This window comes from Penaeus vannamei, chromosome 39 (genome assembly GCF_042767895.1).
Source record: "Penaeus vannamei isolate JL-2024 chromosome 39, ASM4276789v1, whole genome shotgun sequence".
In the NCBI taxonomy this organism is placed as follows: Eukaryota; Metazoa; Arthropoda; class Malacostraca; order Decapoda; family Penaeidae; genus Penaeus; species Penaeus vannamei.
In genome coordinates, this window is record NC_091587.1 from 6,851,195 (window position 1) to 6,878,694 (window position 27,500).

At 40.0% G+C, this 27,500-nt stretch overlaps 3 protein-coding genes across 3 annotated transcripts in view; 2 read left to right on the plus strand and 1 right to left on the minus strand.

The window, feature by feature from the left end:
* LOC113823456 (mitogen-activated protein kinase kinase kinase 1) overlaps positions 1-8,648 on the plus strand; it is a 147,314-nt gene extending 138,666 nt beyond the window's left edge. The window contains exons 6-13 of the mRNA XM_070116987.1: positions 1-38; positions 961-1,280; positions 1,605-1,775; positions 2,085-2,278; positions 2,433-3,905; positions 4,042-4,465; positions 4,724-4,998; positions 5,408-8,648. The exon at positions 1-38 is cut by the window's left edge and continues 141 nt beyond it. Coding sequence (XP_069973088.1) covers positions 1-38; positions 961-1,280; positions 1,605-1,775; positions 2,085-2,278; positions 2,433-3,905; positions 4,042-4,465; positions 4,724-4,998; positions 5,408-5,560 — 3,048 coding nt within the window. The 3' untranslated portion in view covers positions 5,561-8,648. The remainder of the gene's footprint in view (positions 39-960; positions 1,281-1,604; positions 1,776-2,084; positions 2,279-2,432; positions 3,906-4,041; positions 4,466-4,723; positions 4,999-5,407) is intronic.
* Positions 8,649-10,818: 2,170 nt separating this feature from the next.
* LOC113823453 (putative leucine-rich repeat-containing protein DDB_G0290503) overlaps positions 10,819-27,500 on the minus strand; it is a 36,784-nt gene continuing 20,102 nt past the window's right edge. The window contains exons 3-6 of the mRNA XM_070117070.1: positions 16,631-16,834; positions 15,520-15,681; positions 14,462-14,590; positions 10,819-12,513 (exon numbers count right to left, since the gene is read on the minus strand). Of these exons, the coding sequence (XP_069973171.1) occupies positions 11,530-12,513; positions 14,462-14,590; positions 15,520-15,681; positions 16,631-16,834 (1,479 nt within the window). The 3' untranslated portion in view covers positions 10,819-11,529. The remainder of the gene's footprint in view (positions 12,514-14,461; positions 14,591-15,519; positions 15,682-16,630; positions 16,835-27,500) is intronic.
* LOC113823457 (hyaluronidase B) lies at positions 19,532-26,263 on the plus strand. Its single transcript, XM_027376109.2, has 7 exons — positions 19,532-20,118; positions 20,728-20,875; positions 21,520-21,692; positions 22,469-22,576; positions 23,305-23,501; positions 24,709-24,850; positions 25,650-26,263. The coding sequence occupies exons 1-7, from the start codon at positions 19,744-19,746 to the stop codon at positions 25,818-25,820; spliced, it is 1,314 nt and encodes a 437-aa protein (XP_027231910.2). The 5' UTR covers positions 19,532-19,743; the 3' UTR covers positions 25,821-26,263.

Sequence of the window (27,500 nt, forward strand, 5' to 3'; positions counted from 1 at the left end):
ACGGGCGCGCCTTCCCCTCACCTGGACTCCGCTGCGAGGTAAGGGGAGGACTGGACTCCGTGCCGGTTTTTTGAAGTTTGGGGACTGGGCTCAGTGCCGGATTTTTGAAGGTTGGGGACTGGGCTCAGTGCCGGATTTTTGAAGTTTGGGGACTGGGCTCCGTGCCGGATTTTTGAAGTTTTGATTTTTTGTTGAATTTAGTCTCGTTTTTGTGTGTTTATTGTTTTGTGCAGGGTGTTTATGTTTATTTTTAGATTTATTACTTTATTGCAGTTCTCTATATTAATATGATTTGGTTTATCATTTTTTCATTACATTATAGCAGTACTTTATATTGATATAATTTGTTTTATCATTTTGTTTTATCTATTCATTGGTTTATTATTATTAATCCTCCTCTTATTATCATTAATCCTCTTATTATTATTATTAATCCTCCTCTTATTATTATTATTTATCCTCTTCTTGTTATTATTCATCCTCCTCTTATTATTATTCATCCTCCTCTTGTTATTATTAATCCTCCTCTTATTATTATTCATCCTCCTCTTATAAGTATTAATCCTCCTCTTGTTATTATTCATCCTCCTCTTATTATTATTATTAATCCTCCTCTTATTATTCATCCTCCTCTTATAATTATTCATCCTCCTCTTATTATTATCATTAATCTTCCTCTTATTATTATTAACCCTCCTCTTATTATTATTAATCCTTCTCTTATAATTATTAATCCTCCTCTTATTATTAATCCTCCTCTTATTATTATCATTAATCTTCCTCTTATTATTTTTCATCCTCCTCTTATTATTATTAATCCTCCTCTTATTATTTTTCTTCCTCCTCGTATTATTATTAATCATCCTCTTGTTATTATTAATCCTCCTCTTGTTATTATTAATCCTCTTATTATCATTAATCCTCCTCGTATAATTATTAATCCTCCTCCTATTATTGCAGCGACGAGGAGTCCCAGTGCCCGATCTGCCTGATGTGCATGGTGGAGGGCGAGAGTCTGGTCATGTGCGAGTCGGGCTGCCGGAACCTGCTGCACCACCACTGCATGGCCGTCTGGGCAGCCGACCGCAACGCCCAGGGCCACCCCCTCCTCTGCCCGCTCTGTAGGGCGCCCTGGCCACTCAAGCACCACCCTCGCCTCACGCCCACCCCGGGGTCCACGCCCGTCACCCGCCCCCATCTCTCTACCTCGCCTCCAGTCGGCCGGACCCCACCCCTGGCACCCGACTATGCCTACCCGCTGATGAGTGCCAGCTTCTCAGGTGAGGCCGAGTCCGGGGAAGGAAGGGAGGAAGGGGAAGGGGAAACAGGTCGAGAGATGTTGAGAAAAGGTGTCTGTAGATTCCATGGTTATTGTCGACAAGCTGGATTAAGTCGATATTATCTGATTTTAAATTATTGTCGTTATTATTTGACATTGTTATCGTTATTATTTGACATTATTATCGTTATTATTTGATATTATTATGATTATTGTCATTATTATCTCACTTGATGATATCATTATTTTCTAGGATTATTAATCAGAAGAGTGATATTATACCCCGCCTCCCTGCGCTCCAAATAACGCTCAGCCTTCCTTGCAGGAGTTTGCAACAGCGGGCGTCAGAGTCCCCTCGGTTCCAGCCTCATGTCCCGCTCGCTGTCCTCCGCCTACCCGCACACCCACTCCCCGTACACCGACTCCGCGTACTCCTCGCCTGCGGGCGGCTCCGGCTCGGGTGTCCTTGGCTCAGCGTACCCGCCCACCGTCCGGGGTATGTGGTTGATGGGATGGAGAGCTGGCTGTGGGCGGCTCGATGTTTTGTTGCTCGTTTTTTTTGTTAATGATGATGAGGGTATTGTCTAATTTCGATGTTTTATTGCCCTTCTTTGTTAATGGTAATGATGATATTGTCAAATTTCATGCCATCAAATAATATTTGTTAGATGGTATAATTTGGTGCGTCTCTTTACGTATTTTTGTGGTATCAGTTAATACATGCGAGACAGTTTGCTATTGTAGTAGCGCTTGGTAAGGCTTTCGAACTAGTACCGCCAGCTAATACTCGACACCCACCTCGCAGGGGAGGTCTCAGCCGCCATCGCAGCGAGCACGTCCGAGGAAGCCGTCCCGCTGCCGAGGAGTGAGCCGATTCCAGCCGAGCACGAGTCCACCGCCGCCAGCTGGGTCCAGGTCTTCGGCAAGGAGCTGGTGGCCTGCCTCTTCTCCCGCGACTGGGCCGTCAGGGAAACGGGTCTGAGAAGACTTGCTCACGAGGTAAACGGGGTTGGAGGCTTTTTAGGGGCTGCGATCTGGGGGGGGGGGGGGGGAGGTTTGTTGGGGGGGTCAGATTGAGGGGGATTTTGTGTGTATATGAGGTAGATGATTTACAGATTTGTCCAACTGTTTGTTTTAATTTGCGCTTCAACAGGTCGTGAAAGTTCTCCACTGGGACCGCCTAGTAACGGGGGAAGAGAAGAGACGACAGGTGATCCATTGCTGCGCTAATATCCTCGCACAGGTGGCAAATGACCCCGTCTACAAAGTGTACCTGGCATGTCTGCGGTGTGTCCGTGTGTTGCTCTCGCACCTCAGTCCATCGGCGGGGAGTGAGGTGACTTCACTGCAGGAGTTGTTCCGTCCACTCGTCCACACGCTTCTCCTCAAGTGTGCGGACGGGAATAGACGCACGTCACAGATCAGCGTCGACTCAATTCTAGAGCTGTGTAGAGGCCAAGAAGGGGAGCTGGCGTTGGGTACCCAGGTGCAGGGGACCACCCCCGGCCTGGGGGGGATATCCTACGTTCTCTCGTGCATCCTCGACGACTCGCCGCCGTCGGAGGCGCCCTGGCAGTGGCTCCTGGGCCGCCTGTGTGTGCTGGATCGCCTGGTGGATGAGTTTCCTTCGGAGTTCCAGCTGCAGTATCTTCCGCTGCAGTCTTCAGAGTCGGGCTATAAGCTACAGCATTATGACCGCCTGATGACCGTGGTGGAATTCGCCTTCAAGGCCCTCGGCAGCAGCCATGCAACGGTCAGCAAGCTGGCTCGCCGGGTGTACATCTGCGGCGCTCGCTTTGCCGCCGCCGAGCCCGCAGTGTTCCACCAGGTGTGCGACATGCTCGCCAAGCTGGACGTCTCGCTGCAGATGCGCCTGAAGAGGCGGCTACGCTCAATGCAGGGGCAGCACAGCGACCGCAAGGCATCCCTGGCGCGCCTCGAGGGCAAGCTCAGTATAGGATCCTGGGACCTGGGAGACACGGCGGGGCCTCGCCTGGTCCGCTCCGTGTCACACTCGCCCTCGAGAATGCTGTCAGCCCTAAGGTCCTCCTCGCAGTCTCCCGCGCGGCAGTCCTTCATGTCTTCCAGCAAGGATACGGACCGAGCAAGCAAAGGTCCCGCAGGACCGACGTCTTCCCCGCCTAGACCTACTCACCTGCCATTAGACTGTTTCGAATCAAAGTTCAAAGAAAAACAAGCAAAATTACGATTGTATCATAAAACAAGGCCAAAGCACGACATCCCCTTCGTCGTGCAAAATGTATTAGTTTCTCCAGTACAACAGCAGCGCCTCCAGCGATGGAGTCCCGTAAAGATGGGCGGAAGCCTTCACAAAAGCGGCCTGTCACAGAGCCACGGCGATGCGCTCGACGTGTCGCCTCAGACGCCCGTGAGCTCTGTGGCGCCGCCCCAGTTTTCCTTTAGAGATGTTGTGAGTACTCCAGCCACGCCGACGGCACCGCACTGCACGCCGGTCAGGGAAACCGCCCCTTCTGTCAACCAAAGCGAGATGAACGGTCAGCACGGTGGGGATCCTTGGGCAGCCCAGGAAGCGCCTTTACCCGTTATCCCAGGCCTGGATCTGCTGCCAGCCCACCTCGACGACGCCTTACACCCTTATGAGCAGGTATGGTTCACGCGTGCAGTTGACCACGTGTTGTATTAATGATTCATAAAACTGTTAGCACATAGAAATGACTCCATGTGTTCAAAGTTCGTGCAATTCGTTTCAGGGCAATTCTAACGAACGCGTTCCCTTTCAGAATGTGGAGGGTGGACAATACGAGGAGGGCCGAGACTGGGTGAGAGGCCCCCTACTAGGCACTGGCGCCTTCTCCTCGTGTTACCAAGCACGGGACGTCCGAACCGGCACGCTCATGGCAGTGAAGCAGGTGTCCTTCTGTCGTAACAGCGAAGAGGAGCAGGAGCGAGTGGAGGCATCCGTCGAAGAGGAGATCCTAATCATGTCGCGCCTCCGACACACCAACATCGTGAGGCTTCTCGGGGCTTCCAGACACTCGACGTCCTTCTCCGTGTTCACCGAGTGGATGGCTGGGGGCTCCGTGGCCACGATGCTCGACAAATACGGCACGTTCTCCGAGCAGGTCATCCTCAAGTACACAAAGCAAGTCCTAGCCGGTTTAGCCTATCTACATGATAATAAGATTTTGCACCGCGACCTTAAAGGTTAGTTGATGTTAACAGTTGTGGCGTAAGTGGGAACATTATATGATGTAATGCAGACTTTTGTAGAAAACACAGAAAACGATTTTACCCAGCATCAAAACCACGCATTGTAACGCAATTTATGGAGCCAAAATTTGAGCCTCCAAACGTTATGAACATATAAATGTATATTTAATTTTAAATTTCTTTGTAAAAGACACCCAAATATACCAAATGCCCTAATCATCTGTACTTACTCGACTCGCCTTGTTGCTTCAGGTGCAAACCTCTTAGTGGACAGCACCGGCCAGTGGCTAAGAATCGGAGACTTCGGAACGGCCGCTCGAATGGCGAGCAAGTCCACGGTGACCGGGGAATTCCAAGGCCAGCTGCTGGGGACGATTGCCTTCATGGCCCCCGAGGTCCTTCGAGGCGAGGACTACGGGCGGTCGTGTGACGTGTGGAGTGTCGGATGCTGCGTGATCGAGATGGCGACCACCAAACCTCCGTGGGGGGCTGACTACGTCTCCAACCAGCTCAAGCTCATGTATAAGGTAACGTGATGTTTACGCTGTTCTTTTGTTGTCTGTGCGTGTTGTTTACGCTGTACTCTTGTTGTCTGTAGCTGTTCAATGTAAGTATTTATATAAGCCAAAGCATGCATACAGAGGGAAAATATGATATTAGTACGCGTAGCAAAAACAGGATTTTTTTAACAGTCTCCATTGCTGCAAACGTAGAAATGAGAATACATCTCTTGCATTGTCAAGATATTCATTCTCATGCATACCTTTTTATTTAGGATGTGGCAGCACTGTGAATATATCTATTCTCATTCTTGCCTTTTAATATAGGATTTTCTTTAGGATTCGTTTCAGTTCTCGCAGCACCGTGAAGATATCCATTTTCACACATACCATTTTATCCACGATTCTCGCTTCACATCTCCCCATTCCCTTCCAGATTGCTACAAGTAACGGTCCTCCCACCGTACCTGAGACCCTGTCAGCCCCGACGCGAGATCTGGCTCTCCGCTGCCTGGAGATCAAGAGTGAGAACCGCCCGCCGGCCAAGGAGCTACTCCAACACCCGTGCTTCAAAACACAGCCGCCATGACACGTACTCGCGCCGGAGGGTCACAATCTGCAAGAGGAAAATTAAATTTCAGTTTCGGCAAACTCTCGAGAATTACAGATTCATGATTCTAATGAACAGTCTATAGCGGTTAAATTATTCGATAGATATATTGTATTTGCAGAGTATGTTTTTTAAAAAATGAAGAAAAGATTGCCATAGATATTTGATTTTAAGAAATCGTTCACGGCTTTGGCAAGTGATACAAAGATCAAGTCGAAAAGAAAAAAAAGATTATTCAGATTCAGAAATTAGCAATTGCCAAATCCATTTTTTTTACTCCATTTCAATATTTACCTCTGTGTGTCTTGAAATTCTGATAGTACAAATTTTCACTATATAGGTTACTTTAGTTTCTTTTTTTAATTCAATAATGATTGGTTAAGCTCTTCTCTTTGACAAAATCAGATAGATGTGAGCGGGCAGAGCATATAGAGCGTGGCATGGGGTTGTCTAGCTCTATAGTGTATATATCAACAGTATACACATAGCTTAGTGTATGTAGGTCATAGACGGCTTCCTTCAGCGGTGCCCGAGGCGCTGACGACCGCCGGAGCCCCGCAGAGGCACCGTGTCTCGAGGGGCTCGGCGGCGCCAGGGTGCGGGCGCCTGGAGGGTTAGTGTCCTCTGAGGGCGGAGTCGGGACCATCCGTCCCTCAAGACTGGTCGACGAGGTGGCAGTAGTGCACGAAATTTGTTTTTTTGTTTTTGTTTTATTGGAAAAGAAATATACCTTTCGACTGAGATTTTTTTCTACGTCAAAAAGATTGTTTTTTTAGAGGAAATACTTTAATGCGTTTTTTGTATGTTTACACGTCGGATCAGCCTTGCTGGACTGGAAAAGCAAATACAAATAATAATCATAATAAATGGCTCCATGAATTTCTGATCTCTCTTCGTTGGGGTTATAACAGCCTCTTGTGCCGGTGCTGTCATCTCACCACCACAACCAACAACACTTGGAACTCACCACCATTTCTTCCAAGACGCTTTTTGTTACGTTTCACTTTTTAAAAAACCCGACCGAAGCGGGCGTGGCAGGGAAAGAGGACACAGCTGTCACTCACTCCCTTCGGAATGATGACAGACTCCCGTAAACATCAGAGGAGTGTTCTGTGTTCCTCTTCTGCCAGAGTCCGCGAGAGTCCAACGCGTCAGAAGCCTCGGCTGTTAAATAAAAAAAAAGAAAACTCCGACTTTTTGCCGTCATTCTGTGAAATTCCATTGCATTTGTAACACTTTACGAAGTGACTACAGATCTCAGTGTAATTTAGGGGACCAACTTATCTTTTATTATTTATGTATGTTATTTAAATTATTTCCGATGTGTTTCCTTTTTACTTGTTACTCCTACTGATTTTGTCCTGTCCCCAGTTTCTCATACCTTTTGATATTTTTCGAAAGTGTTCAGGTGCACCATAATTTGGTGAAGTATAAAACCTTTTTTTTAATGTTACATGTTATTATTTAATTACTTAAAAAAACTTATGTGTTCAAGTTCTATTCTTTGACTGAGCCCAAAAGAATTAAAAAGATTCAGTCAAAGCATAGCGTCCGTTTCAGCAACGGAGTCAACGGAAGAACAAAATTATTTCTATTGGTTAATCGAAGGAAAATAAAATAATCAAATGAAAAAGATCGTGATTGTTACAAAGAATATGACTTATTCAGACAACAAGGAACAATGCTGTGAATGGGACCAGCCATGTAAAGTACCAGGGTCTAGTGCTAAACAGGTGGAAGTGTGAGCTCACGAGAAAAAAACATTTGTGAAATCATTTTTTTGTCGTATTTGCGCCAAATTTTGAACGAGCCAAAAAGTGAGCTTGCAACATAGCCTTGCAAAGTGACCCATGTTTGTTCTTCTAGTGTTTAAGAGTCGGCAGGGGGGGACATGCACCCGATCTGTGGTTGGAATGGGGATTTTAAATCATATTCTTATTTTATGAATTGAGTTGTTGTTGTTTTCTGGAATTTGATTTTTTTATCTGGAATTTTCGGACATGGTTATAATTCTAGCAACAACAATTAAAAAAAAATCAAATTATTTTTTGTTTCTTCCAAAGTTTTTTATATCACAAGGTCCGGGTGCTTGCCCCTTTTAAACGCATGACTGAATTTAAAATAAAAAAAAAAAAAGAGATTGTACTTAGTTTGAGTCGGGGATGAATTAAAACAATTGGAGAAAATCCCCACTAATGGAAATTTTTAGGAAGATTAAGGGGAATATATATATTTAACCCTCAAGAACCAACCCACTGACAAAAAGTGCCTTCATATTCGAAAGAGAATTGAAAAAAATTAATTCACTTGAAATTTTACAGGAAAGGGGCTCTCATACCATCAACAAAGTGTACATTTTCACACGAAACTATTGTTACCTCAAAAAAAATAATAAATAAAATGAATAAACAGATAAAAGTAAACGAACACACAAGGAGTCTGTGAAATCAGGTGAAATCAGAACGAAAGACTGAGAGACCCTTTTTTATTCCCAGCAGCGGCCAATTATCCAGTTTTCGCAAAGGAAACATGAGCAAAACAGGTGTTGAAAGGGGGGGGGGGAGTCTGGAAACGCGGCAGTGTCCCCTTAAACTCTTCTCGTTTTCTTTCATTTTGTAAACAATTTTTGTACCGTTTTTTTAAATATTTATTATATTGTATTTCCTACACTTTTTTTCAAAAAACATAGTTTAGAACCTTAATCTCTCTCTCTCTCTATCTCTTTCTTCTTGCATAATTTTGTGTAGGTATATATTTCTTTCTCGGTAACTGACGTAGATAATTGTGTTGGATATTTGTGTTCGATTCTGATCAAAAAGTACAAGTTAGTTTGTCCTGTTACCCACAGCCACCCCCCCCACCCCCCCCTGAAACGGTCCTGTCGTCAAGGTGCCAAAATGTACAGAGCACACAATCCTAGTTTAAGATATTTTTCTACTGTTCACTGTTTGCATTTCTTATGTAAAACTTTTGTGAATGTCTGGGACCAAGTTTGAGAAAGCCTTAATGTCGGTAAGGTTTTTTTTTGTAGTTGATTTTGGTAGTTTTAATAAAAATAAAAGGATAATGTGATTGTTTTCTTTCTGATTCCGTTTGTTTGTTTGGAAATTTTGATTCAGAGAGAAACTTTATGAAAGATTTGTGTTCTCTATATACTTATATACATTGTTAATTTGAGTTTACCACCAAATGTTTGTAAGATATCCAGTGGAAAAAATAAATGAAAGTAAAAAGTTCAATAATGTATAAATATTTTGCAATTATGTTTGTTTTGCGAATCTTGCGAGATATGCGAGGACTGATCATTCAAGTTTTAAAATTGCCTCATAATTTTATTAGCTGAATAGTAATAACATGTAAATGTTAATTGATACTGGACTCTAAAAACTGAAAAATAATCATATATGTTTGGATGATAAACTTGATGAAAGATTCAATAAAAGTATCAAATATTTAGTAAAAGAAGCATTTACAAATTGAAAAATGGAAGTATATGAAAGTTAAACATCCATTTCTTTGACATCGACTGGACGCTCCGAGCAAATTTTCCTTTCTCTTTCGTACTGAAAGAGAAAGAAAAAATGCGAAATTAATACATCACTTCATTCTTTGTTTGTTTGTGCAAAAAGGAAAGTGGTTTTCGAGTTAATGACAAAAGAAGGCAAGATATTTCTACACGGGGGCAGGAGGTGAAAATTATTCATTTTCTAAATCAGAGAACGATTACATACATGACTAGGAGCCATAATTCTGTCAGTATCTTGCTCATTTTAGTGATCCGAGCAGCTTGTCGTGATGCTGTTGCAGTTTTCATCAACAAAACAAGCAACCTAGCAACTGAAGGGGGAGGGGGGAGGGGGAGGGCGAAGGGCAGTAAGAAGGAAGGGGATAACTGACCTCTCTTGACCTCTTGTAAATCCGACATTGCCTTTGATGATGATTTGTATTTGTTTCCTGTTTTGACGGTTATGTATGGTGGCCTCTTATTTTGTTTAAAGTCACGTACAATACTCGTTGTGTTGCCAATTCTGCTTCGGAACCCACGAAACCAGACCTGAATCTATTATGCGTTCGAGACGGAATTCCAAACATGTTTGAATCAAGTTTCGAACCTGACTGGACAAATTGCTCTATTGTACATTTTTTTGTTGTATTGTCGTGCATTTTTTTTTTATCTGGGTTCGCTTCATCAGACAACAGGGAGATAATGTATTGTCCATACAGGAAATAAACACTATTGTCCCTTATCTTATCCTTTCAATAGTAACTATTCTTTTTCGATTTTTATCACAATTAGCGTTCAAAGCCAGCGTGAATCAGTCGCTCTATATCTCTCTCTTTTTTATGTGCATGTATATATGTATGTGTGTGTTTGTTGTGTGTGTGTGTGCTTATGTGTGTTTGTTGTGTGTGTGTGTGCTTATGTGTGTTTGTTGTGTGTGTGTGTGTTTGTTGTGTGTGTGTGTATTTGTTGTGTGTGTTTGTTGTGTGTGTGTGTGTGTGTTTGTGTGTGTGTTTGTTTGTTTGTTGTGTGTGTGTTTGTTGTGTGTTTATGTGTATGTGTGTTTGTTGTGTGTATGTGTGTTTGTTGTGTGTGTATGTGTTTGTTCTGTGTGTGTGTTTGTCCTGCGTGTGTGTGCTTGTGTGTGAGTGAGAGTGTGTGTGTGTGTGTGTTTGTGTGTTTATGTGTGTGTGTTTATGTGTTTGTGTTTATGTGTGTGTGTGTGCATATACATATATTTCACCCCCCCCCCCAATCTTTTCAGAGGTGAATTTAGCGCATTTAACGAAACCGGAGCACGTGATCGTCTTATCATATAATACACAGCCAGAATAATGCAAATTGTTTTGAAGAATGAACACTATGTAACATATATCACCTCCCTGATGTATAATACGGTGTTCTGTATCAATTAGAGATTTTTCATAACAAACTAGAACCATCATGAAGGCGCATACCTCCGCCATGGCAGTAGAGTCACTGATGCAATATAAATATTCACACGAAGATTTACATTAAAAAAAAATCTGGATCACCACCATCTAAGGCGGGTTAAGACACAGCTCTGGTAAATATTTCATAAAACTAACTAACCAACTCTACCAAAAACATAACCTCCTTGGCAGAGAGAATAATATCCTACATTCTTTATTGATTACCATATTGTCAGTGTAAATAATAAACAAATTCACACAGTTATATTATCATCTGTCGGGAGGACTAATAAAACACAGCATTAGACTAATGTTATTAATAATACTAGAATCAAACACATTTTAGTAACATTTTTGTTTCTGTTACAATTGCATTGTGTATGTTCACACTGTAACAACATATCTTACTTCTTATCAGTTATCTGCAGCAAACGATAAAACGTAAACTTCAATGTAATCTTATTCAGCTCTCTTTATCTGCTGAAGATAAGTAACAGGGGAGTTCACTTAATACAAAAGGAATCCGCTTAAGACAGGATTTTTGTAAATGTTCTTTTTGTAAATGTTCTTCGTCTCCCGTGTTCTTGGTCCCTAGCTGACCCGTTTTTAAGCTACTTAATGCTTCTAAAAGTAACGTGAAATCGCCGTTACTTCTTCTTTCATTAAGTTTGCAATGTTTTCCTTGCTAGTGTTGGTACGACTCTGCGTCACCTCTGCTTGGAAACGTGTTGGTGAGTTGGCGAAACTTCTCTTTTAGCGTAAACTATGTAGAAAATAAGGTGATGCAATTAAAGGCTCAGGCAGGTCTGCACAGCCTTCGCCTACCTACACGAAACAACTGGCTACAAAATACTCTTACATACAGTTATGATGCCTCTACTACAAAAGTGCTAAACCACGTATTCTAAGTCCGGCCCTCTTCTCCCGTCGAAGCTTCTCGTCTGCAAAATGCCGGACTTAAGACTTTCAAAACAAAAAGGAAACAAAACCCCAGGGGCCTTCGCTCGCCCGGACTAGAAGACGGAGGCCGGCTCGCGGGGCTGCGAGAAGTAGTCCGAGGGCGGGACGGCGTGGCGCTTGCGGTTCACGTCGTACCTGGTGTCGGACTCGGGCTCCCCCTCGGCGAACTGCACCGGGGTCGTGTTTTGCGCCATGTTCTCCCTGAGCCTCAGCAGCTCCTCCCCGACGCCGGTCTTCATGAGGTTGAACTCGGACACGACGAGCGACAGGCGACCCAGCAGGTAGTTGAGGTTGTTTTCCACGTCCGCGACCTTGTTGTTGATCTGGCCGACGGTGCCGTCCATGGTGCCCACGCGAGACAGGGAGGCGTTCATGTGCTCCTTGGTGGTGCTGCTGAGCTGGTCGAGGAGGTCCACCGACTGCGACATCTGCTGGTACATGACGCCGATCTGCCGCCACACCTGCGAGATCTCCTTCTCCATCTTGGCGGTCATGTTGGTCAGCGCCGACGTCTGGTTCTTCAGGATGGCGAAGGACACGTTGCTGATCTGGTCGGACAGGGTCGAGTTGATGGTGTGGCCGCTGTTCTTGACGATGTCGCCCAGCTCGTAGATGATCTGCTGGATGCCGTACTCGATGCTGCGCTTGGTGTCCAGCACCGCGTCCGCCGTGTTGATCATCACCTGCTCCACCTTCCGCAGGCTGTTGATCTCCGCCGAGAGCTCGCTGTAGTTCTCCAGGACGGTGTTCTGCAGGTTCTCCGCCTGCGACGCCGAGTCATCCAAGGTGTCCATGATGTGGCTGTTCCCCTGCTTCAGTTCCTGCTCCAGCTGCGTCACGCTCTGGCTCAGGGTCGCCGTCCCCTGCTTCACGGCCTCCTGCATGTTGGTGTCCAGGCGGCCGAGTCCGTCCTGGGTGGCGTCGTCCAGCAGGCGGAGGTTGTAATTGAGGTCGGCGACGGAGGCGTTGATGATGGCCTGGCCGCGGTGGCTCTCCTTGATCAGGCTCTGCAGCGTCTCCAGGTTCTCCTCCAGGCTCTGGGAAGCGGGAAAGGGAGCGTCAGTGATGGCCATTTACTCTGTGTCTTTTGTAAAGAATCATTTGAAAAGAACGTTAATGATGGTTTTTATATCTGTTGTAAATACTTGGAAAGGCAGGTTAAATCTACTCCTAATATTAGCGAGAACTCTGGAATCCATCCAGTGAAGACGAACATTAACCGCTCCACCGGATGGCAAACTGTGCGCCATGTCCACTCTAATTTTTCAGCCTCATTCCCATCGGCAAAAAACTGTCGTGTGACGCCATTAGATGTCACTGCCTCTTCGGAGAAGTAATACACACTTAAAATTACAAGTTAAACACCGATAAATTATCGAAATAATTAAAAAAACATGTATGCACTTTTTCATCTTGCATCTTTCTTTTTTCCTTCGTCTGCCGACTTCGACTTCGAACGTCTTGTTTATTTGATTACTTGAAAATATCCCTTTTTTATAAATCGATACCAATCACATTTGGAATATTATATGAGCTTACACCCTCATATTCAATTATACATATTCAATAAATAAAATGATCGCGTATAATTTAATATAGACTGCGTAATAATTGCTAGAACGGACGGAGGCATTTGGTAAACACGACTCATATAATAATACATTTGGTGGCATTCAGATGCTTCAAGCTAAGGCAGAAATTATTTTCAAAATTTCTACATATATCCACATTTTGCCTTATCACGCCTCTAATAAATTTAAGACCAAACCAAAGTCTCGCACAAAATTTCTTGGCCAGAGGAAATGACGACTTGAGCCTATCAAATGCATCTACTCCGACATGGCTCCACAACTGCTTAGTCATCACCAAGGAGTCAATTATTAATCCTACAGATCTAACCCTTCTTGTGTCCTTAATTTTCGAAAAAAATACATTTCTATTATTACTTCTCCTGATATTGGTATTTTAGTAACATTAGAATAATCATTATGTTAACAATGACAACAACAGTGTCGATAATAATGGTATTTTTTTTGTAGTCGTAAATTCAAGGAATTGGGGAGTCATGCGCAGTCACTGGGGCCTCCTGACTGTTGCAACTCGAGGAAGTGTCATGGCGTCTGTTTTGATGATTGTTCAGTGAAAATATAACAATTAAGATAATTATTTTCCTTTCTTTTTGAAAATTAGAGAGACCAAAATGATCGACCATATTCACAAAGCATCCAGTAACTTTTGTGACGTCATCAAAATAAACCCCATGTTTTTTTTTTTTTTTTTTTTTTTTTTTTTTTTTTTTTTTTTTTTTTTTTTTTTTTTTTTAGAATCCGACGCCATGACACCTCGAGTTGCTACTGATCTAGCCTTTCCCGTTCTCTGGTGGCTGAGCACTTGTGAAGCCATCCTCATTAAAGAAAATTCACAAAAAACTACAGTGAACAGTCGGGACAAATGGATTAATATACACACAACAAAATGCGTACCTTGTGGATACTGGTTATCTTTGAAATGCGAACCAAAATGCATTTTACCAAGAAAAAAAAAAGAAAAAAATAAACTAAAAATATTTTTTCTCTTTCTTTTCATTTCTGTCGACATACCTTTTTAAATCTCTTCCATCCCCTTTCTCTTCTCTTCCTTGAACAACATACCACTTAAATCTACTCCATTCAACCTTCGCAGGTAACCATTGGGCCCCCAGTACTATGCCGCCCCCGACTATACCCTCCCGACAATGCCCCTCCGACTGTGCCCCCCCCCCCGACAATGCCCTCCCGACCCCCCCCCCCCCCCGACAATGCCCTCCCGACGACGCCCCCCTCCTCGACAACACCCCCTCCCGACAATGCCCCCCCCCCAACAATGCCACCCCGACTATACCCCCCCTCGCAACACCCCCTCCCGACAAGACTATACCCCCCCTCCCCTCCCCTTCCCCCCCGACTATACTCCCCCCCTCCCCCGACTATGCCCCTCCGCTTCTACCTTATGCGTCTGTTCGGACAGCTGGTGGATCTCGGCCTCCTGCTCCCGGTAGAGGTGGTCGAGGGCGTTCAGTCGGGATGTGATTTCGGGATTCGGGGCGCTGCTGCTGCAATCGGGCGCCTGGTCCAGCTGTCGGGAAAGGAGGATCGTGAGGAGGATGTCAAGTGCGTGTGGTCATGCAGGAAGGATGTGCATGATGTGATGGGGCTAATAAATGATGATAAATGCAATGTTATCATAAGGAAATATTTGACGGTAAGTGATGGGGCTAATAAATGATGATAAATGCAGTGTTATCATAAGGAAATACTTATGTGACGGTAAGTATTTATGACGGTAAGTGATGGGGCTAATAAATGATGATAAATGCAATGTTACCTTAAGGAAATACGTGTAAGTGACGGTAAATATATCTTGGTAAATATATATATGTAAATAATGGTAAATGTGTATGATGCAATTAGGAAATGTGTGTAAATGATGATAAATATATTGGCGTGATAAGGAATTGTGGATAATTAAGGATAAATGTATGTGATGATAACAGATTGTGTATAATTAATTATAAATGTATGTGATGATAAGGAAATGCATAAATGATAACAGGTATATATGATGTGATAGAGAAATGTATTTAAATGAGGATAAATGCTTATAACGTTAAGGATATGCATGTAAATTGTCATAAATGTATATAATGACAGTGAAATGAGTGTGAGTTATTATAACTGTACATAATGCGATAAGGAAATGCATATAAATGATGATAATTGCAAATAATGATAAGAAAATACATGCAACTGATGATAAATACATATAATAAGGAAAATACACGTAGATAATAAATCTACATAATAATCAAAGAAACACACTTAAGTGGCGAAAGATAGACGAATTCAAACACACACAAAAAAAAAACAAGAAAACACACATAAAACCTAAAAACAAAAAAAAAAAAAAAAAAAAAAAAAAAAAAAAAAGACAGAAAAAAAAGATAATCCTATAATCCACACAAGACAGACCTACCCTCTTATCCAAGAGACACGAACACTTTTTACCTTCTCGTTAATCCTTTCGGACGTGTGGGTCAAAATGGCGCCCAGCTGTTGGATATTCGTGACCGTCTCTCTCTCGCAGGCGTCCATTCCGCTCGCCAGCCGGTCGTGGCGGGACTGCAGCTGCTCCATGTGCTGGCTCAAGGATTCTCCGACGATTTTGACCTGTGGAGGAAGAAGCGCCATGAGGTATGTGGATAGATGGGTGGATCAATAAATAGGTGAATGACAAACGCGTAATGAAAAGGTATAAAAATTCGTGTCACTAAGTGGATTAATAAATAGGTGAATGACAAACGCGTAATGAAAAGGTATGAAAGTTTGTGTCACTAAATGGATCGATAAATAGGTGAATAATAAAACGCGTGATAAAAAATATGTGTCACTAAATAGATCAATAAATAGGTGAATAACGACAAACGCGTAATAAAAAATATGTCACTAAATAGATCAATAAATAGGTGAATAACGACAAACGCGTAATAAAAAATATGTCACTAAATAGATCAATAAATAGGTGAATAACGACAAACGCGTAATAAAAAGTTATAAAAGTTTGTACCACTTTTTCCTGGTTCAAAGACGTCCATATATTAACCTAAATTGACCGTGACCTAAAATGCCATCCATGACTTAGGAAAAAATAAAAGGAATTATATATTTTGTGTTGTTATTCCACGCTGAACTCCAAACATTCGAGTTTAATTTCTTTTGTGCAGTTAGAATTAATTAAATTATAAACCCATTATTAAATAGCTATCTTTTGATAAAAGACAAAACCAAATCTCTTCACAGTTCTCAAATACAAAATATAAAAAAAAAATCACCCACATTTTTTAAAAAAGAACAATTATAAAATCTAAGAAAAAACATTAAAAAAAAAAAAAAAAATAGCCCGCACACTTAAAAAAAGAACAATTATAAAATCTAAAAAAATAAATAAATAAATGAATAAAAAATCACCCACATTCTTAAAAAAGAACAATTATAAAATCTAAGAAAAGAGAAAAGAAATATAAAAAAATCGCCCACTTTCTTTAAAAAAAAATCATAACCCCCTCCCCCCCCCCCTAAAAATATATATACATATATATATACACACTCCACCACCAACCTCATTCGAAATCTTCATAAACTCCCTCTCGACCATGTTATCCATCTGGTTGACCTTCCTGGTGAGCTTCTTGACCTCCCTGGCCGCGTCGCCGTTCAGGTCCTGGGGCGGGCCGAGCGCGAATTCGTCCTCCGGGTTCTGCGTGATCAGGAGGTCGAGGCCCTGGGACAGCTTCGTGAGCATCAGTCGCTGGCGCTCGTCCGTCTGGGGAGGACGTGCGCGCGGCCGGAGAGGAGGAGGAGGAGGGCGGAGGGAGAGAAATGATGGGGGAATTGGGTAAATAAACAAGTGAATAATTAATTAAGTAGATAAACGAAGAGGTTGAGGGGAGAGAAAGGATGGATGAGTTGGGTAAATAAACGAGTAATAGGAATGATATTGATGATAATAATAATTACTAGTATTACTGTTATTATTATTATCATTATTTTAGTGATATTATGAATAACTGTAATGATAAAAAACAATTACAATGACATTAATAATTAAGTTGATAAACGAAGAGGGTGAAGGGAAAGAAATGATGGATGAATTGGGTAAATAAACGAAGGAATAATTAGGTAGATAAGCGAAGAAATTAGCAAATAGATAAGTACAGAGATAAAGTCATTTATCAAAGATATTCATGAATAAATAAATAAATAGGTAAGTTACATAAATGGACCATGAAATACATATATAGGTAAATAAGTGAATAAATAAATAATGAAAGTAATAATTCAGTTAAATGAATAAGAAGTCAAGTGAATTAATTAAAACAAACAGCCATAGATAAACAAATAGACTAATGAATCAATAAAAAAAAGAAAAATGTTAACGAATTGATACAAAGCTATATAGGTAAATAGGTAGTTTCACTGATAGATAGATAGATAGATAGACACATATTGACAGATTGAAAGATTTACTTTGATTGATTGACAGATAGACTGACAGATTGAAAGATTAACTTTGACTGATAAGTCGGTTAGTTGTTGACCGATATGTAAGTAGGTAAGTAGATAAGGTAAGTTAGGTAAGGTGGGTAGGTAAGCAAGTTAAGTTATGCAAGTTGGTAGATTTTTTTTCTGACGAATATGTCAATTTCGATGATTATAAGTAAATAAGGACAAAGGGGCATAATGAATAAATATTCGTAAGTGCAAATAGGAAAGTTTCACCGAATATAAGTACCGACGTATTGCTGTTCCGTACAAAACGATCGTATGTATGTATACGTTAAGTAATTAATGAAATAGTAACAATGATGATGATGGTGAGGAGGATTGTCATGATAAAATTATAGTAATAATATAATAGTGATGATAATGGTAGTAATAATGATAATGGTAATGATAATAATAATAATAATAATAATAATAATAATAATAATAATAATAATAATAATAATATCATTCATAATAATAATAAAAATTATAGGAATGATAATAATCATAATAATAATAATAATAACAATAACAGCAATAAATATTATTATTGTTATTATTATTATCATTATCATAGTGATAATATGAATAACTGTAATGATGATAAAAACAATTACAATAACATTAATCATGATTCTGAAGATTCTACTTACAAAGTATACTTCACAATATAAACACCAAATTATTCAACAAAAAATCCATTATATTTTCTTTGAATAACCTAGTGAATAGATTAAAAATGAACCTGATATAACGTAGGTGATTGGCAGTTCGAGTTAGATGAATGGCTTGTTAAGTGGCTTTATAAATAATAAATGTTATAAATAATAAATGGTTGGTGAATTACTTAGGTGAAAGCCTTAATAGATGTTAGGTTAATCAGTTGCATTGATGAATGTTGTTGTGAGCGTGTAATTTCAGGTGACTATGTTGTAAAGTCAGAAAATATAAGTATACTCTTGCTTGTTCAAGATGTGTTATCTTATGCAGTTCCCAGAAATTTATTGAAATGTATTCCGGTGATACATTTTCTTAAAGTCATAATCTCATCCATTGCCGAACTTTGACATTTTAATTTCACACACATAAACACATGCAAATGTCTATTCTTCTTTTCTTGAACTTTTTTCATCATCATTATCATCTTCGTTGTTTCCTAAGTTAAAAGTTTCGACGTATAAGACTTTCCATTCTTACATTTCTTCCGTTCACATGTACCATATTAGAATGCAATAGTTTTGTGTCTGTCGTCTTTTGTTATATAGGATCTAATGTTATAAAGAGGAAATGCGAGACTGTCTTTTGTTTGTATAGATAAACGAAGCCTTAAGAGGGGTGACTAATCTATAAATTCATTAAGCACATTGGTAGCATTATCAGCTGCCTCCAAAGCGCTGTAAACAAAGGATGGCGCATTTATTTATTATATCATTATTGTCATTGTTGTTATTGCTGATGTTTTTGTTATTGCTATTGTTGTTGTTATTGCTATTGTTGTTATTGTTGTTATTGTTGTTATTGCTGTTGTTATTGTTGTCGTTGTTGTTGCTGTTGTCAAGGCCCTATGCCATGAATAAAATTAATACCTTGAATAACTAAATTATATTCATGTCTGTATGAAGGTAAATTTTAAAGTTATAATAGGAAACTTATTTGACCGTCATTTAGATAGCACTGAACTATATTCAGAGTAATCTTAGTTTCTTTACTGAACTAAATAATAAACAAGATATATATTATAAAACAAAACATCATTAGTGGCAAATATATAAATTATTCTACACAAATGACTGAGATTATACCACTACATTATTCTATATAATTCTATACAATTACAATATATTACATATAACCTACTCGACCATATGCAGCGTGCGTTCAACTGGATCAAAAGATAATGTATTATAAATTGTTTTTAATTCTTATCAGAGCTCTTACGTGCACCTCTTTATCACGTTTCCTCCCCCTCTCCTTTCGTTTACTCGTGAGCTCTGAATTACGCTGGACCCTCCCCCCCCCTGTCCTATCTTATATCTTTGTCCTACCCCCATCCTACCCTGTATCTCTATCCTATCCCCGTGATGTCCTATCTCGCATCTTTATCCTACCCTGTCCTAATGCCCTATGTCACGTCCCCATAGTCTTACCCTTACCACCCTCTCACCCCCATAACCCCAACCCTACCCTATGTTTGTAGTATGCCCATCCTACCCTCGTCCCCCCCACATCCTACCCCCCCTCCCCCGCTCCTCCTGCCCCCGCCCCACACCCCAGCCGCAGCAGTCTCATGCTTACACCGTCAGAATACGTTCACCGCTGGGCCTGCACGGACCTCCGGCGTGTGTGTTCCTCCTCACCATGTCTCTGTGTAGTCCCGCTCGCCCTTACACACTATGGGCTTGGGTGTGTGTGTACGTGTGGGTTTTGGCATGCCCAGTTGATGCCCGTTTTACAGTGTGGTGGAATTCGCCTACGGAGATGTGTCAGCATTTCGGAATCTATATAAATGTTTCCCAATACGGGATCGTCCAAAACACTGGTGACAAATTCTACGGGGATAAGGTATGCCCATTATTGGTGACTATGATTTGCTGTTTTGCGTTTTAAGAGAGAGGGTTTCCTTTTTGGAATATGTTTTAATTTCATTAGGTATTTTCCTCGTTGCTTTTATTTATTTGTGAAGGTTGTAACTATCACAGACCCGCCAACACTGACAAAGAAAATGAGTTACGTTTTCTTTCGAGTGAGAGCGGTAACTATACTATTTTTATTAATTTTATAGAGGAAAAAAATATTGGTCTAAACATTTTGTAATGTCGGTATTTTCAGGTTGTTAAATCAAAAATATTATACACTCTATTTTACGGTTATAGTTATTCAAGTTCGCAAATGAAATGCAGTAACCTTGTTTGGGCTTAATCAAGTGATAATTAAAAATAATAGAATGAAATAAAAATCTACATTATTTTCCCACTTACAGTATATCTATGCCATGTGTATCTGCATCATAAAACCACGAAAATATTGTTTTACTCGAAAATTCTTAGCACATACACATACATATCCTTTCTTCCAGTTACTTTCTCATCACCATCTTCATCAAGCGAATGAATTGTACCTTATTAATAGAGGCCACATCTCTTAATCATTTCCATTGACCTTATCTCCCAGGTCACCATTTTCTACGGCCCGGGAGTTTTTCCAATGTTTAAGGGCAACACGACGGTCAATGGAGGAATTCCCCAGAGAGGCAATATTTCCTTGCATGTTCGAACCTTCATGAAACAGGTCGAAAGCCAAATGAAGCCGGACTTTGAAGGTAAACGAACACCTCATGTTGATTTGTTATTATTATTGTTTATTTATTATTCATTCTTGCATAGTTGAGTATTTTTTTTCTTCAGATTAACATGAAACTGGGCTTTCAGTAAACAGTAAATTAAAAAAAATATTTTTCTTTCTTAGCGAGATAAAGATATTCTTGATCTGTTGGTAGTTTTAATTTTTCAACTGCATAAAGGTACGTGACGATAATAGACAAGGTTTAAATAAGTACTTATTTAGACCTTCAATCAGCTGATAATTGGCACATTGCATTCGAAAAAAACAATCATCAACCAATATATTTTCCCTAATGATTGAATAATATAATAATGATAATATTATAATATAATAATATAATAATGATAATATTATAATAATATAATAATATAACAATGATAATATTATAATAATATAATAATATAATAATGATAATAATGATAATATTATAATAATATAATAATATAATAATGATAATATTATAATAATATAATAATATAATAATGATTCAACCTAATGTATCATTCAGTTTATTAAATCCAATTCCTTATCAACACATCCAACTTATCTACCTATATCCCATTAATCAATTTAATCTATCAACATAGTCACAATAATGCATAATTCTGCAATCCGCAACAGGAGCTGCCATCCTGGACTTCGAGACCTACTACCCGAACTATGAAATGAGTCCGGAGCAGTACCGCCACGCCTCCATGGAGTGGGTGACGGCGCTGCACCCTGACTGGTCGCCGCAGCTCATTGCCCAGACCGCCGAGAGGACCTTCAACGACTCTGCTCGGGAGTACTACCAGGTACAGTTTTTTGTTGTTATTGTTGTTGGTAGTGGGGTTAGTTCTGCTGCTGCTATTGCTGTCGGTACTACTATTACTACTACTACTCTTACTACTCTTACTACTACTACTACTACTACTACTACTACTACTACTACTACTTTTTCTACTATTACAACTACCACTTCTACTATTACTACTTCTACTACTATCACTACTTCTACTACTATCACTACTACTACTACTATTAATACTACTACTACTACTACTACTATTAATGCTACTACTACTACTACTACTATTACTATTACTACTACTACTACTACTATTACTATTACTACTACTACTACTACTACTATATCTACTACTACTACTACTTCTACTACTACTACTACTTCTACTACTACTACTACTACTTCTACTACTACTACTACTTCTACTACTACTACTACTTCTACTACTACTATTACTACTATTACTTTTACATCTACTACTATAATTACAATAACAATTACTACTACGAACAATACTACTATTACTATTACTGCTGCTGGTACTACTGCTACTAATTTTACTTCTACCATTATCCACCACCATTATAATGATTATTATAATATTTTTTGTTATTGTTATCGGTGTCATCTTCATTTTATCTTTTACTTATATACATTTTTTTCTTTCTCGTTTCTCCTTTTGTGTCAATGAAAAAAACATACTTTTAGATCCCCCCCCCCTTTTTTTTTTGTAGCGTTGTTGTTAATGATTCAATAACAGCCCCCCCCCCCCCCTCTTTACAGCTGCTTCTGTGGGCCGGTCGAGAGCTCCGGCCAAAAGCTGAATGGGGTTATTACCATTATCCTTACTGCCATAACTACGGACCGGGAGTTGGTGACTGCAAACCCGCTGTAAGTAATGGTTTTTGTCTTTCATATGAGTGATAAATATGCGATTCTGTAATTTCGTGAGATATTGGTATTCTATTGAGTCTTGTATTAAGTGACTCGTAAGGAAGTAAAGTTATGGATCCCACTAAATATGTACGTTAATATTATTGGTGAAAGTAAGTCTCATGATATGATTGAAATTAGAAATAAACTATAAATCCTATTACATTCAAATTCAATAACTCCTAATTATACAAACCTCAAAATCACACTTAATTTGTACCATAAACAACCAAAATCATTAAATTTATTTATCAAAAGTAACCCATAATAAAACCACATTCTAGACCCCACAACCTTTATGCATCAAAACTAATTCTCATTGTAAAAAAAAGGTTATTAATCCCACTAAATTTATACAACAAAACTAACTCTTAATGTAAAAGCTTATCAATTCCCACATTAATACATCAAACTCTTAGTAAAAAAAAAAAAAAAAAAAAAAAAAGCTTATTAATCCCTCTAAATTCATTCATCAAAACTCTCGTTGTAAAAGAAGAAAAAAACATTCATCCCACAAAATGTATACATCAAACTCTTAGTAAAAAAAAGCTTATTAATCCAACTAAATTCATTCATCAAAACTTTCAATGTAAAAGAAAAACATTAATCCCACAAAATATATACATCAAAACCAACTCTCAGCACCGTTATACCTCGAATCTAACTTTCCTCATATCCCGACGCAGGTGATGAAGAGTAATGACGAAACCATGTGGCTCTTCGAAGGCAGCTCGGCCTTGTACCCCAGCATCTACATCTTCAAGAACAGTGGCTGGGACCCTCGAACCCGACGTCTCAATACCATGGGGCGTTTGGTTGAGGCAGTGAGGGTGAGGCGCAACTCGGGGAAGGATATGCCCATATACCCTTACTTCTGGTACAAGTAAGTGTGCTTTGTTCTGCTAGTTTTTGGTTGTTAGTGTAGGAGAATGGTCTTTAAACAAGGGGTGGGGGTTGGTGTTAAAGAGGTGGTTTTGGGAGGGATAGTTTGTTCTGGTTGTTTGTGTAGGAGAATGGTCTTTAAACAAGGGGTTGGGGGTTGGTGTTAGAGAGGTGGTTTTGGGAAGGATAGTTTGATTGTTAGAGATACAGGAATAGGGTCATTTGTATTGCACTGCACTGGTGGTTCTTGGACTCTGGACTACCACGTCCTCTCTATTATTATTATTTTTAATCCCTCGTCTCCTCTCTTCTACCAAATGTGAATTATGTTTAAGTAACTTTCATATACATCGTCACAATTATTAAGAGAATTTTCAGTTCAATCTCAGATTTTTTCCAGTTACCCCCTATTCAACCCCTTAAAAAAGTCCCTAGATTAAGGAACATTGTAATGGACAAAATAGGTGATTATCTAAGGAGCTGGAATTTGAGAACGTCCCACAAATTCTGGACGACTTGGGCGAAGTTGCAGGCTCAGGCATCTTAAAAAATTGCATATTAGTGCAACACGGAATCATGACCTTCATGTATAAAGGCCTACCAACTGACTTGCTAAAATTATCAGAATACTCTTGTGAATTATCGAACCAAAAGTTACGAGGTGCACATTGTTGGGACCAGCCTTAGGTGCAGAATAACAAGGCGCCGGCTTTGGAAATCGAATACCGGCCCTATCATAATAATTCTTAATACGATAGTACTCAAGTGTTGGAAATGGCTAAAGAAGAATAAAATTAATACATTAAAGAAGATAGACTGATAGAGACAATTCCTGGCAAAACGAAGCGATGCGTTAAGAAATACACCAGACGCCAAAGTAAACAAACTACGATAGCCCGAAAAGTGTGGTTATTCGACACGGCGAAAGGTAAACAAACCCTTGACCTTCGCGAGTGTGAATGCCGTCTCAGTTTTGCTTTCATATTTCAGGAATTTTGTTTAAAAATAACAGTGCGAATAGCGCTCTGCATCATAACAAAATGCAGCAAATGACAGAGATTGAAACAATTCTATAAGAAGAAACTAGTTTCGAATAACAGAGCGAACGAACTGAATATACATTACAGTTTAAAGAAACAAAAAATATTTATTGCTCGGGTTTATTACACGAAACTGAGTTTATAAAGAAAAATAATTATTATTTTCAGGTACCACGACTCTCCCTCCTTCCTGATACCCATAGACGTCGTAAATACCCTCGGGTACTCCAGAATGCTCGGGCTGGAAGGAGCTGTGGTCTGGGGTTCGAAACGTGACGTCGATACAAAAGAAAAATGTCTCGCCATGAAGGTAAGAACGTATTTTTGTTTTGTTTGTTGGTGTGTTTTGTTTCCAACTCGTGCTGTTTTCCTTTTTTTCCAGTTCATGTTTTGTTTGTATCTTTTGTTTTGGTTTACGGGTTAAAAGTCCCATCCTTTTGGCCAAAGGGAGGTGCCTTTCTTATCTGCTAGACTAAACAGTTTGTTCAGTCGAGGAACTGGATTTTAGCACTGATGTGGGATTAGAAGGCCCTGGGTTGGGTCTTTATTGGGTATTTTCTCTCTTTCTCTCTCTCTCTCTCTCTCTCTCTCTCTCTCTCTCTCTCTCTCTCTCTCTCTCTCTCTCTCTCTCTCTCTCTCTCTCTCTCTCTCTCTCTCTCTCTCTCTCGCTCTCTCTCGGTTTCTATTTGTCTTGCTTTATCTTTATGTCATTTTCTCTCTCCTCCCCTTCTTACTTCCTTCTTCCTCCCTCTCGCCTAACCTCTCTCTCTCTACACACATCTCTCTCCATCCCATTCTCTATCAATCCCCCCTCTTCTTTCCTCCCTCTCTCCCTCCCTTCTTCCTTCCCTCTCCCCCCCCTTCTTCCTTCCCTCTCACCCTCCCTTCTTCCTTCCCTCTCCCCCCCCTTCTTCCTTCCCTCTCCCCCCCCTTCTTCCTTCCCTCTCCCCCTCCCTTCTTCCTTCCCTCTCCCCCTCCCTTCTTCCTTCCCTCTCCCCCTCCCTTCTTCCTTCCCTCTCCCCCTCCCCCTTCTTCCTTCCCTCTCCCCACACACCCCTTTTTTCTCTTCTTAACCAGCGAACTCCAGAGTCGTGCCTTTCCTTCCCCAGACCTACGTGGAAACTGGCTTGGGTCCCCTGGTTCAGTACCTAAGCGACCTGCCTCTTTCGACCGTGCGCTCCGTGATCAACTCCCGGCGTTTCCTGAAGAAGTTGGCGTCCACGGCTCTGAGGGAAGGGCGGAGGAAGAGGAAGAAGAACCGTGGCCAAGGCGTTGTTTAAAAAAAAGGTGTTGAGAGAGAGAGAGGGAGAGAGAAAGAGAAAGAGAAAGAGAAAGGGAAAGGGAAAGGGAAAGAGAGAGTGGGAGAGAGAGGAAATAAAAGAACGAGTTCGTTTTTTTTTCGTTTGGTAAATTTTCGTGTAATTGCTGTTATTGATCTGATAAAGTGAGTTACAATACGTGTGTGATTCGTTCGATGTTGTGTGTGTGTGTGTGTGTGTGTGTGTGTGTGTGTGTGTGTGTGTGTGTGTGTGTGTGTGTGTGTGTGTGTGTGTGTGTGTGTGTGTGCTGTAAGATATCTGATATTTAGCATCATTCATTATGTTAATGATTCATGTTTTCCCGATGTACTGGATATATTAATAGTATATGAACTGATTTTAATGCAAAGTATAATTTTTTTAGGTACAATGTCGAACTTAAATGAATTACCAAACAAGTATTATTTTATCGTTTCTTTATCCGAGCTAAAATGGAATAAAAAGTAAAAAAACAAAGGATTTGACATGATACATATACACTTTAATATGTGTAATTTAATCAAAGTATAATGTAAAATGCAAGCTATATTATGAGGAGTTCTTGTCTATTGAGAAAACAGTAAAAATATGCAAGGGAGAAGCATAATTTCTCGTCTTCTGTCTGATTTCAGCAAATTTATATGCAAATCCTTTCTTTATGATATAGGAAGTAGAGTTATTAAGAAATAGAAAAAATGCACCATCTATACACGCCAGATTTTTTTTTTTTTTTTTTTTTTTTTTTTTTTTTACCAACTGAGCTAGCTATTTGTTAATAGAATTGTGTATTCGCATTATACTGTACAAGAACGGAGACTATCGGCCTTTTTGTTAAAATTCTGCCAGGCCCGACCCAATGACCTTTCATAAACACAGACGCAGAAATAAAGGCATATCTGTCTCTATATCATATACATTTAACCATCTAATTTGCCGGGTTGATATGCATATCTAGCCTGATAAATATACATTTATTTCTTTATTTAAGCATGTCACGTATCCGAATATGCTATGGGTCGGGCATCGCAATGCTAACAAACCGTCAGTATAAGCATATTTAAGCAAGACCTCTCAGGTGCCAGTCCAGAGTCCGGATAAGTGGTGAGACTAAGAGGCAGGAAGCGGATTCGGGCTTAAAAAAAAATAATTCGCGTGGATTATGGATGGGAAATATGGAGAGATGAAAGGTAAGAAGAGAAAGAAAGAGAAAAGAAGGTGGAGATGGATTAGAAGGGGAAAAAATGGTGAAGGGAATAGAAAAAGGAAGAAAAGAAGGAAATTGAAGGGAAAAAAGGGAAATGAAAGAAAAGAAAAGAAAGAACAAAAAAAAGAAAACAATAATAGTCAACGATATGAAAAGATGAAAGGAAAGAAGAGAAAAGATGGATAAAAAAGGGAAAAAATGGTGAAAAATAGAAAAAGGAAGAAAAGAAAATTGAAGGGAAAAAAGGGAAATGAAGAAAAAGAAAAGAAAGAAAAAAAAAAAGAAAAACAATAATAGTCAACGATATGAAAAGATGAAAGGAAAGAAGAGAAAAAAAGAGAAAAGAAGGTGGAGATGGAAAAGAAAGGAGAAAAATGGTGAAAGAAACAGAAAAAAGAAGAAAATTGAAGGAAAAAAACGAAAAGGAAAAAAAACAAGAATAGTCAACGATCACCCCC

Coding starts and splice junctions, on each gene's coding strand:
- LOC113823457 (XM_027376109.2), top strand. CDS start 19,744: ATGTTTGTAGTATGCCCATCCTACCCTCGTCCCCCCCACATCCTACCC. Junction 20,876..21,519: donor AATGAAGCCGGACTTTGAAG/GTAAACGAACAC, acceptor AATCCGCAACAG/GAGCTGCCATCCTGGACTTC. Junction 23,502..24,708: donor TACCCTTACTTCTGGTACAA/GTAAGTGTGCTT, acceptor TATTATTTTCAG/GTACCACGACTCTCCCTCCT.